This window comes from Scylla paramamosain, chromosome 33, assembly GCF_035594125.1.
Source record: "Scylla paramamosain isolate STU-SP2022 chromosome 33, ASM3559412v1, whole genome shotgun sequence".
NCBI classification, from domain to species: Eukaryota; Metazoa; Arthropoda; class Malacostraca; order Decapoda; family Portunidae; genus Scylla; species Scylla paramamosain.
In genome coordinates, this window is record NC_087183.1 from 11,418,811 (window position 1) to 11,430,450 (window position 11,640).

An 11,640-nucleotide genomic window follows, 5' to 3' on the forward strand; every position below is an offset into this window, starting at 1 on the left:
TTTATTTCTTAGTTTTGTTTATTTATTTACTCATTTTATTTACTACCACTGTTTTCTTTTACATGTTGTTTTCGAAGGACGTGATTTCTTAATGTGTGTGTGTGTGTGTGTGTGTGTGTGTGTGTGTGTAATTTCTGAATAGCACGCACTGAACTCAAGATTGCCAGTTATACCCTCTTGGAGAACACTTGGACATCATGTACCCTAATCTACGTATGAGAAGGACACAACATTTCACACGCCACACACTCTTGCTCAACTGAAGCAGCAAATATTACTCGATCACAACAGAAAACCTTTGCAACTTAATCGAAACGTGAACCTTAACCAGGCAAGTGATAAGATAATAGTAGTAGTAGTAGTAATAGTAGTAGTAGTAGTAGTAGTAGTAGCAATAGTATTACTACAACAACAACAACAACAACAACAACAACAACAACAATAATAATAGTAATACTGCCAAGGCCAATACAGTACTTTTTCCCGTCGGGCGGCACCTGGCGCTTCACAGGTAGACGTAAATGGCTCCTCTTAATTACTTAGCCTCGTTTTTCTAAAGCTGTGGAGCTTCATAATAACGATTTACCTGTGAGGACCCTTTCATTCTCCGTCCACTTCCCTTACGCTGCAGAAAAAAAAATAAATAAATAAATAAATAAATAAATAAATAAATGTTTTGAAAGTTAATTAAGTCCTACGTTTCTCTCTCTCTCTCTCTCTCTCTCTCTCTCTCTCTCTCTCTCTCTCTCTCTCTCTCTCTCTCTCTCTCTCTCTCTCTCTCTCTCTCTCTCTCATTATCTAAAAAAATATGTATGTTCTTCGCAGAGTGTGTGTGTGTGTGTGTGCGTGTTCCCTATACAGAGCAAGGGCAACAAAAAACTACTCTGCACCTTTAGTGGGAATAAGAGCAACTTGTGTTGAGATTAGATTTTCTAAAAATATTTGTATCTATTGCATAATTTTCTCTGCTCTGGGGTTGATACATCAGCACTTTTAAACGGGAGACTTACAGAACACTACAAGTATATGAGAAAAACACTGTATGACATTAAAATACGGACAGGTTAGAGAGATCAAATACTTTCCCAGCTTTAATGTCTGTCTTCTCCTCAGCTAGTCCCATTTCTAAACGGGGGTCGCCTAATAATGTGTGCCTTTAGCAATATAAGAGGTGCATTAAAAAATTACACGGTAAAGTCCACAATGCTTTTTTGTCTTCATAGTCTGTCCGTGAATTCTCAATAAGTATCTTTGTCTCCCCACTTAAAATGGTGAATTACATCTTCAACTTTACGGACAGTTGAATGAAATATTGCATTGCCTTTCCTTCTGGTGTTTCCTGACAACGTTGCTTGAGGTGAGATGGTCTGTACATAAGCATTTTACTCCTCCGGTCAGCTTTTCTTTGCATTTAGAGCGCTGTAAAAAAAAAAAAAATAAAAGAAACTTTACCACCAGGATACGATGAAAAAAGATATGAGATTAATTTTGTCAGAACTACTTAAGACACTGTGGTACAAAATGTGTGTGTGAAAACTTCTATGTGATTGCAGGAAACATGATCCAGCAGTGTAAGGGTTAGCCACAGCATGCACGTGGCTCAGCGAAGAGAGCGCCTGTGGGTTATGCCTTGTTGTGGTGCAAGGTAAAGACCGCAGGGCTAAACTATTTTCTAAACTTTAGCTATGCTTGTTTTCCTGATACAAAACTATATACTGGAAAATTTTAATGATAATGTACTATTTCATATGATCATCGAACAAACTGTACATCTGCGTCTCAAATATGTTATGAAATCGACATATATGAAATTTTTTTTTTATTAATCTCACCAAATTGTTTGTTCTATTACTACATGTTTTAATTAAATATTGCTTTATTCCTTATATGTTTTGTATTTTTGATTGTTTGATTTTTTTTCAAAACACAATAGGTAAATACGAGATGCCAAAGGTGTACACATTGTTTACATGGCAGGCTGATGGGGGTAACAGTGTGTGTTTGTGTGAGGTATCCGGCGTCAAGATGGGCAAGGTAATGTATCTTGGCTCTTTTTGATAACGCGGCAGGATGTATTCAAACACTGAATACGTGCCTGGGTGCAGGTTTGCTGTGCAAGGAAAGGGGAAAGTAGGGACGAGCAGCCAGGCTTGGTGTGCCAGGTGCCTGCCGAGGTGTGTGTGCTGCTGGCCCTCTGTATGCCTTGGGCTGGACGGGTTGTCCAGGGGCTCCAGGCACTGCTCCTAGTGAGGGAGGTAGAAGCACGAAGTAGCTCACAAGTATATAGATGGGAAGAATGATTTCTCCACAGAGGCCAGTTCAAGGTCCCTTCCGGGTGGTGGTGTGGCTGTCAGGCATCCCCGTGCCCCTCCCCACACGTCACTGCGTGCTGGCTGGGAGGTGAAAAGTGGGCTCCTTGCTACAAGTGCTGGTTAACTGTTACTTGATTACATCCAGATAACTTCATCATGAAATTTTTAATGATTTATTTGGATTTTATATTTTTTTGAATTACATCAAAGATGATAGATTTGGATTTGATGTAGTTTGAATTGCATCAAAGACGGTTTCTTGTCTTTTTTTTTTTTTTCTTCTTCTTTCTCTCTCCTAAGAAAAGAGAATGGTTCTTCCCCTCAGAATACCACATTTATCCTAAATAGCATGCAGTGTACTACCATCACTACAATGACATTCACATTGCATATTATCAGTTTCAATATTGTCCCGTACCAATCTCTTAGAGGCAGACGTTCAAGGGCCTTTTTAAAATTTAACGTAACATCCCGCATAACACATCAGAGAGTGGAGATGGTAGCTGTGGTGTTAACACATGTGCCTGCGTGTGTCTTGGCATTGTGTAAGCTTTGTTCCCTGGCTAGTAAGACATCCGGTTGTCTAAGTATATATTCAAGTATTACTGAATAACCCACATGAACCTGTCTTTTGGCCTTAATCAATTCCAAAATTGCAGTTGGAAGCAAAAAGCAATCACATAACAAGCCTTTATTCTCTTATTCTTAAAATCCCAAAGATTTATTTATTTGTTTATTTATTTATTTATTTATTTATTTATTTATTTATTTATTTGTTTATTTATTATTATTTCTTGGTCACATGAAAATGAAGTAAAACACTTATAAACAGTGCCTTTTACCCTACAGTGCATAGCAAAGTGTGTACCATTAACAGTGGTACCAGTAAAATTTCAAAATACACATAAATTTTGTACTCACCTAAGTGATGAGTTACTTGTTTGCTAAGTTAGCTGTTGTAAGCAAAGTGAAAGAAATAAATATTATTTTTGGTTGGGTAGCATGTTGATGTCATATGCTGAGTACCTCACTGTATCTTTTTCCAGCAGAGCAAAAAAGACTACCGAGAGGAGGTGGAGTACCACACAGGGTATGACAGTGCTCCATCTAGTGAAGATGATGATGCTTCATCCAGCTCCAGCGACTCCCCATCTTCCAGCAACAGCAGCAGCAGGGACAGTAGCAACAGTGAAGAGGAGCGGCGCCAGAGGCGGCACGTCAAAAGGAAAAGTTCAAAAGTAAAACGAGAAAAGAGGAGCAAGAGGGCAAACTCTAGTGAAGATGAAGATGAAGAAGAGGTGAGCTAATCTGCTTTATATTTATCTTAGTTATAAATAATATACAGTGTTACATGAACATTCTGAGTGGAACAAATTACAGAATAGAAAAAAGGTCATAACGTTTGCCTTTATTAGCAGCAACAGAAGCGGAAGAGGGCAAGGCACACAGTGGAAGAACACCCTGACGAGTGGAGGCATCGTGGAAGCTCAGGAAGCCGGAGGAAGAAGCACCATCACCATCACCACCATCGCAAGCACAAACACAAACACCGACGTCACCGGCGCCACCACAGTGAGGAGCGCGGCAGCCGGGGTGGTGACGGGAGGAACCTGGAGCGCCCCCTGGACGGAAGAAAAGGAAGAGAAGTAGACGAGAGAAGAGCCAGGGAGAGGTTAGAGCCAGAGAGGGAGCGACGGCCCCCTAGAGAGGAGAGGAAGGACAGGAAAGAGGAGAAGAGGAGTAGAGAAAAGGGAAGGAATGATGCTAGGTGAGTACTGGCCAGATTCTGATGTAAATATATATATACAATTATTGATGCCATCCATTATTTTCAGGAAGACATAACCACCTCTGGTCTCATCATTGCCTCTACATAGAAGTGTTGCTTTATCATATAATTTGTTGGATACTTTTGAAGCATTAATTTTGAGTAAACTGCAGTTCCCTTAGGATAACCATTATTAAATAAACCTACATAAATTTCCTTTTTTTTTTTTTTTTTTTTTTTTTTTTTTTTTTTTTTTGACAGAAACTGATAGCTTTTCAATCCATAGTTAACCACATTGTTCTTATATCCTTATAGTATATTTTTTGTTCTCTCCCTGGCACAATCATCCTCCCAGCAGGCCGGTGAAGAGCAAATGGGATGACGAGGACGATTCCCTTTCCTCTGACATCAACCGGCGGATCAAGGTAGAGCCCGGCCTGGAGAAGGAGGATAGCGAGGGGTGGAATGGGGAGTATGAGGAGAGCAACAGCAGGGGGAGGAAACAGAAGCACCAACAGCAGCGGCGGCGGCAACACGCGGAAGAGAGTGTGCGCCCCACCCAGAGAGTGAAGGAGGAGACGGGAAGCAGGTCATCCTGGGACAACTCTAATAGTACTGCAAATTCAGAAAATGGAAGGTGAGGTGCATGGGAAGAAGTAGTGTCTCTCACTGTAATGGGCAGCATCATGCTTGTAACCACTGTCATCATTGCTAGTTTTATCATTATCGTCAGGCACTCATACCAGAAATGCTTGAATAAATGATGGAAGAAGACAGAAGGAAGAGCCAAAGCTTATATTCCTTACCCAGTGAAATTTCTGTTTTACATTACTGTGATTGAGTGGATGTAGCATGTATGTTTAGTATCTCTTCTTCTATGTCGGTTTAAAACTCCATATATTACTAGTCATTTTAGGTAAACCTTTCATTTGAATTATGTAAGAATATTGTTAATCTGCTTCTTCGTGCAGTCCTCTTATGATATAATTTTCCTTAATATGAATGCAACACCAAGTAATATTCTTTCTTTTTCTCCAATATCCTGTAGGACTACTTGGGGGCCAGGTGGTGATGGTGGTGCTGGTGGTGGTGATGGTGGTGGTAATGATAATTTTGAAGGGGGAGAGGAGGAGCGACAGAAGCCCAACCTTTCAGTGACAGGGAAGCTTGCAGAGGACACCAACATGTATAATGGAGTGGTGATCAAGTACTCACAGCCCTCCGAGGCCAGGAAGCCCAAGCGACGGTGGCGATGGTGAGGCTGTGTGGTTGTGTGTGTGTCTTGATACTGACAATAGTGAATGTACACGTGGATATACTATTTTCCAAGATATCAAGTGTCGTCATGCCCCTCACCACTCAGTTTCCTTCACTCTTTACCATTAAATCTTCAGATCACTCATGTCTTTTTATTCATTACCATTCCATCACGTCTCCACTCCCCATGCATCACATTCGTCCGTCCCTCAGTCTGTCTCTTTATTGTTCTGAAGCCCATGACCACTGTCTCCTGCACCCTTCCTACAGGTACATCTTCAAGGGGGATGAGGAGCTGCCCTTTCTCCCATTGCACCGCCAGAGTGCCTACCTCATTGGAAGGGACCGAAAGGTGGCTGACATCCCCACTGACCACCCGTCCTGCTCCAAGCAACACGCCGTCCTCCAGTACAGACTTGTCTCCTACAACAGGGAAGATGGGACAAAAGGTAAGGCAGGTTAGGATTCATGTGTAATGTAACTTTATATGGTTTTTAGTTGTATCTTGTTGCTATCTCCTTTGTTCTTTTTTGTAAATAAGCTAGCACCCACAATCCTTCCCTTCATAGGCTTTGTAACTCAGCTTGATTGTGAAACACATAACATATTTTCCATTGTCTCATTGTTTTCACCTTTATAGATTAGCTTGCACAGCCACTGTAAAGATATGAGAAATGTGCAGTCAAGACTGTTCATCTTTTATCTAATATGCATTTGCAAGGGCACCAAAAAGAAATAGGGATCTGTCTAAGGACAGGTCTAATAATATATGCATACATAATATCCCATGGAGTATGTTGTTGTGGTGACTGTTTGATTATTTCCTAAAGCATGTGGAATTTGTTGGTTGAGTGCTTCAGTTTGGGGACATGTTGGGGGAAGTGGAACTTTCTGTTTCACTGGTGCTGGGAGAGGCCTGTCACCCCCTGGGACATAAGGTATTTAACTAGTAGAAAGGATTGCTCTATCTTGACCTGCAGGGATGCTTGCCATGCTTATTTTTATTCACTGATTATTTTATTTATTTATTTTTTACATCACATTGCGCTTATGTTGTTTTTATCTTATTTTATCTCGTCTTTCCATGGACCACCCAATGCTGCTCTGAGATTAACTGTTATCCTCATCCCTATTCCCCCTCCACTCCACAGGTCGCACAGTCAAGCCGTACATCCTGGACCTGGGCTCAGCCAATGGGACCTTTGTCAACAACCGCAGAATTGACTCCAAGAAGTTCGTGGAGCTGCTGGAGAAGGATGTGGTCAAGTTTGGGTACAGTTCCCGTGAGTACATCCTGCTACATGAGGGATCCAAAGGAGATGATGAGGACATGCCAGATACGGGAGCTGACCTCAGCCCTGTGTCCCTGTTGAGGAGCTAACACCCAGGGGGACTGTAGGTGGTTGAGGTGGTGGTGGGGTGGGGTAGTGATGGCAATGAGGGCAGTAATGGTGGTGCTTTCTGGTGTGTCTATATTTCTCTCTCTCTCTCTCTCTCTCTCTCTCTCTCTCTCTCTCTCTCTCTCTCTCTCTCTCTCTCTCTCTCTCTCTCTCTCTCTCTCTCTCTCTCTCTCTCTCTCTCTCTCTCTCTCTCTCTCTAGTTTGGTCATACATACAGTACACAGAATGTGTACTTTTTTTTATAACTTTCCAAAATTAATCAAACTGATGATGCAATGTGTAAAGTTGCAGCATTATTTGCTTGAAACACTATTGTTTTCCTGAGATCATGTAGTAAGAACTGCTACTATTATAAAGGCAGAATCTTCAACTTGCTCAGAATTCTTCACTTAACAGTACAGCTTTGAAGTTTATCAGGGGAAATAATTTGTCGTGCAAAGGTAGAATAACCAGGTAACTCTTTCTAACTTCCCTTTTCTGTAATTTCTCTTCCTAGTCCTGGCTTATTCTTGTAGCCCAGTGTGTACTGCTAACACACCAGCCAGCCTGAGGGACCTTTGAAGCCCAGACCTCCTAAGAAGTCACCACCATCACACACCTTTGTCACCCCAACACCACACATACAGAAGTCCTCAGTTTTAAACAAAACATTTCCAAATCCTTGCTGCCACAAGTAGCAGAGCCAGCAGAACAGATGCTTCATGTATCTTCAGCAGAGGATGATGCTGCACTCACCACCACTGCCTGTCATGACCTGCTGCTCTGCCACAGAACCATTCATGTACATATATATCTTAGGCATCTCCCTCTCCACCTCCACCTTACTCCAGTTTTTTCCAGTTTTAAGTGCATACATCCATTCCGGAAAATGGTTTATGCATGTGCAAACACACACACACACACACACACACACACACACACACACACACACACACACACACACACACACACACACACACACACACACACACACACACACACACACACACACTCAAGCTCCCTGTGTGTCATTGCATCTCTCCTCTTCCCTGTAAAACTTGATTGAAAGCTTAAGAAAGAGAGTGATATTGGCCAGCATTTGTGGAAGGAGAGAACAGCAAGCTCACACAGATGAGCACATCATGTTACTAGAGGAATTGGTGTTGTCTTGAGTTGACATCTACATGTGTCTGTTTTGAGAATGTGGGAAAGGAAGAATGTGTGGGTTGGCTAGCTCATGGCTTGGATTTTTGCCATTCATCTATGTGTAATATTCTTCTGTAGTTTGTGATGCCCTGTGGGGTTTCAATTTTATTTATATGATTGCACTTAAGGACTGCAGTTTGAGTGGTGCATATTCTCATATAAATGAATAAATGAATATAAACCTTTCCAGCTCTTTGCTTGCTACTCTGAGCATAGATTGAGACTGGGATGCACCTTTTGTGACATGGTAAGCTGTTGAGGCAAGGAGGAAGAATATTGAGCAGTTTAACAGAAAAGAACCTGTCCATTTTATACCCCCTCAGGAAGTGTAGCAGCATCATAGCAATGGTCTAGCCACAATTCCTGTACACAGCTTCTGCCCGAGGTTTTGTTGTGAAGTTTGGCCACAGGAGTTGATGTGAACACTAGCACACAGCATGGTGGTCACATCGACCCACTGGATTGCATTAGTACAGGTCTTGGGTCAGCCTTTATGGCAGCATAGGAATCTGTCTTTTTTGGATGTCAAGTGTTTTGTGTACTCACTAAGGTGAAAGTGTTGGAGCACCAAGCCATTGTAAAGAATAATATTAGGAAGGCAATTACTCCCAAAAATTGGTCACAATAGGTACATAGATTTCAAAGTTTGCAAGAAGAAAAAGGTTCCTAACAATCAGAATATGAAACAGTCAGATGTATTTGTTAACTGAATGAGTCATGGCACCCCAATAACGATTTATGAAGTTAAGGATCATGAGATAGTGTTACCTCTCCCACTGAGATGGAAAGGAAAGACAACCTGAAGAATATTCTGGAATTGAATGGACACCAATTTCAAGTATTGTAGAAAAAGCAGAGAACAAATGTGATATTTTACTTAATTCAACATCATCCAAGACCAAGAGTATCCATTTTAACATGTAATACTTTGCCAATACTTTATTATGGGTGAATTTTTGTGTCACAATTCACATTAAAGAAACTTGAGTGTTACAATAGATCTTCTCCATCAGGCATGTTTGGTGTACCTGAGTGGAGAGCTTGCTCCTCCCCATCACCCCTGAAGCCCAGGGAAGGCACAGCTTTGCTTATGAGGTGCGATCAAAAAGTTAGGAAATTTTACATCTGTGAAAAGCAAAGACCGTACCTGATTGAAACTTGTGCCTAGATCCTTCAAATTATTCAACTTGTCACTCTCAGCACTTCTGCTACACTTGGAATGCTACCTAGGAATTCTCTTCTTTTAATTTGTCAAGCACTGTCTACTATTTGCACTGGATCTTTTTTTCCATGGTGTCAAAACATCAAACTTTCATCCTGAATTTTACCTTAAGAAGAGGAGAACTTTGCAGGGTGCCAGATCTGGCAAATAAGTCATGGGAAGTGATTCTGTGAATTTGATCACAAAAATGTGCAGCCCAGGTTCCTATGATGACTGCAAGATGCCACTCAGCTTGCAGGTTCATGAATGTTACTGTTAGCTCATTTGCAGCAGAAATAGTTTAGAACTTTTGATTGTACCTCTTAAAATTTAGCTGTAGGAGAGGAGCACAAATAATTGCACATTTTTCCTGACTCGAAAAGCTGGATTCTGATGTATTGTCTGCCTTCTCTTTTGAGGACATAATTTGGAATAATTGTGTAAAATTAATAAGAAATGCAAAATCAGAAGTGAAAATTTCAAAGCTGGGTACAATGGAAACTTCACGACCTAGTTTTTTTGCGTGTGAATATATGTAAATAATACTTGTGTTGAATTAGCTACTAAACAGACCACAGCAGGATGAGGGTCAATCAGAAAAGGTGCCAATGCCTCATAATGGTAAAGAGTGCTTTTCCATTGTGTTAAACCAGTTGAGGTGGCTTGGATTGCTGGGAACCTCAGATTGGTCTTTGATAAAATAATATGTACTTTTATCAGCATTAGGGAAGCTGAGTGTGACAAGGATTATAATGTGAGGACAATTAGATGTTTAGTTGGATGGTTTAGGGTGGAGGCCCTGTAACAGGGAGGGGAGGGAGAGGCAAGTGTATCACCATCACCTCACTCTTCTTTGTAAGTCTCTTCACTCATTATTCACCAGAGTTTCAAATGAAGGAAAACCTTTAGAGCTCAGTAGTAGTGAGTGCGTAGAATAAATGTCTTAATCTATTTCAATAAAGTATTTTTTTGTTAATGCATTCTTAATCATCCCTCTGAGAGCCCTGCATTGTCATAAATGCCATCGTTGTACATTCCTTATTTTAATGAGATGAGTGTTTTGTGGATATTTGTAATCCGTCAAGCCTTTTATCTATTGACTTATTTGTTTCATTTTATTTATCTTTTTTTTATGAATAGAATAGAGTTGGGAAGCTAAAATAGTTACCTTATCTGACTTGTAAAGCCAAATACATACTTTATTTTATTTTTATTTATTTATTTATTCTTTTTATGTCCACAAGAGTACATGGAGGCATAGATGTATGAAGAAAATAGCAGGAATATGAAAGTATTGCTTAATTAATGTGTTAGTAGCCTAAACTATGACAGAAGTATGCTAATGCAACATATCAGGTCAGATAGACAGTAGCCTGTCTGCTGCAAAATCGGTAAGCTTTTCTTATCTTGCAAATTAGAAAATGATAAGAAATCATTCGATAAAAGAATGGATATGAGTGAAAGGAGAATATATATATGAATATTTAAGATTATCCTTTCATTGTGTGTATATTTTAAAAGTTCCATTGTTGTAGGTGCATATCATGTAAAAGTCTTGGCCTATACATTTTTTTCTTTAAACATTACGTCTTGTGGTAATGCACTGTACCTCCCCTCTTGTCTGAAAGAAGGTAAAAACAGCTATTCAAAGATAATAAGTTAACAAGGTAGCGTGATAGTTATATCCAAACTACATAAAGCTACAATAAGCATTAACAAATAAACAAATGATCATGTACGTGAAAATAAATAATAATAATAATAATAATAACAATAATAATAATGATAATAATAATAACAAAATGGATAAATAAACTAATAACAATTCTCAAAACTTTTTTACTGCAATATACAACAGTTCAAGAGCAATATGCGACATCCCTATTAGCATCTACAAGAAAAAAAAATAATAATAATAATAAAAATAGATTATGCAATTTCTAGCCAGCATAATGGATTGGAGATTAGAGTAAAATTGTCTCAGAGTAGTTAATGATAAGGATGGATGCGCCAGATAGCAATGAAAGGATCAAAGGCTCTCAGCAACAGCGCATCGTTACGTCATCAGGAGCAAGTAAACACAAGCCTACCAGTGCACGTGTTCTTCCGTGACCTCGAATTGTGCACATACGTTGGTGAATATCCTGCATCTGGAATTCAAGTAAAGCTTCAGATCTCACGCAAGGCCCATAGAGAGGTGAGTAGTGAGTTGTGTCGTATATAAACAAGAGAATAGACCAGTGGAAGTCTTGTTAGTCTTTCTTCATCCTCTCCTTTCCTTCCATTACTGATTCTCTTGGTTCGTAAGTGATGAGCGGACCGCCAAGAAAGGACAGGGTGAGAAATGAGTACATCATGGGCTCCTTAAAAGTCGTGGCAGTTTTTAAGAAAGTCAGAAGGCAAGAATTTAGAATGGTTTTGTTGTCGGAGGAGAAATGAAGAGTCGCAAATTGCAAGGGAAGCCATGAATGGATATGAAGGTGATTGGATTGCGAAGAAAAAGACTAAGATAAGAAA

General features: G+C 40.1%; 1 protein-coding gene across 6 annotated transcripts; it reads left to right on the forward strand.

Annotated features, from left to right (window-relative positions):
• Positions 1 to 1,905: 1,905 nt before the first annotated feature.
• On the forward strand, positions 1,906 to 10,099 carry LOC135089691 (smad nuclear-interacting protein 1-like). Of its 6 annotated transcripts, none has more exons than XM_063985611.1 (7): positions 1,906 to 2,034; positions 3,362 to 3,610; positions 3,728 to 4,080; positions 4,436 to 4,717; positions 5,129 to 5,335; positions 5,608 to 5,786; positions 6,489 to 10,099. In XM_063985611.1, exons 1-7 carry the CDS (start codon positions 1,945 to 1,947, stop codon positions 6,716 to 6,718), a joined length of 1,590 nt encoding a protein of 529 aa, XP_063841681.1. In that variant the 5' UTR covers positions 1,906 to 1,944; the 3' UTR covers positions 6,719 to 10,099. The 6 variants fall into 6 exon arrangements, with proteins under 6 accessions (XP_063841681.1, XP_063841680.1, XP_063841683.1 ...); XM_063985610.1 differs by having other exon boundaries at positions 1,927 to 2,034; positions 3,359 to 3,610; XM_063985613.1 differs by having other exon boundaries at positions 1,927 to 2,034; positions 3,359 to 3,610; positions 4,439 to 4,717.
• Positions 10,100 to 11,640: the final 1,541 nt, after the last annotated feature.

Bases quoted from the DNA above. Each gene is read 5' to 3' on its own strand.
- LOC135089691 (XM_063985610.1), top strand. From the start codon at position 1,945: ATGCCAAAGGTGTACACATTGTTTACATGGCAGGCTGATGGGGGTAAC. The intron at 2,035-3,358 runs GTAATGTATCTT...ATCTTTTTCCAG, and splicing joins CCGGCGTCAAGATGGGCAAG to CAGAGCAAAAAAGACTACCG. The intron at 5,787-6,488 runs GTAAGGCAGGTT...TCCACTCCACAG, and splicing joins CAGGGAAGATGGGACAAAAG to GTCGCACAGTCAAGCCGTAC.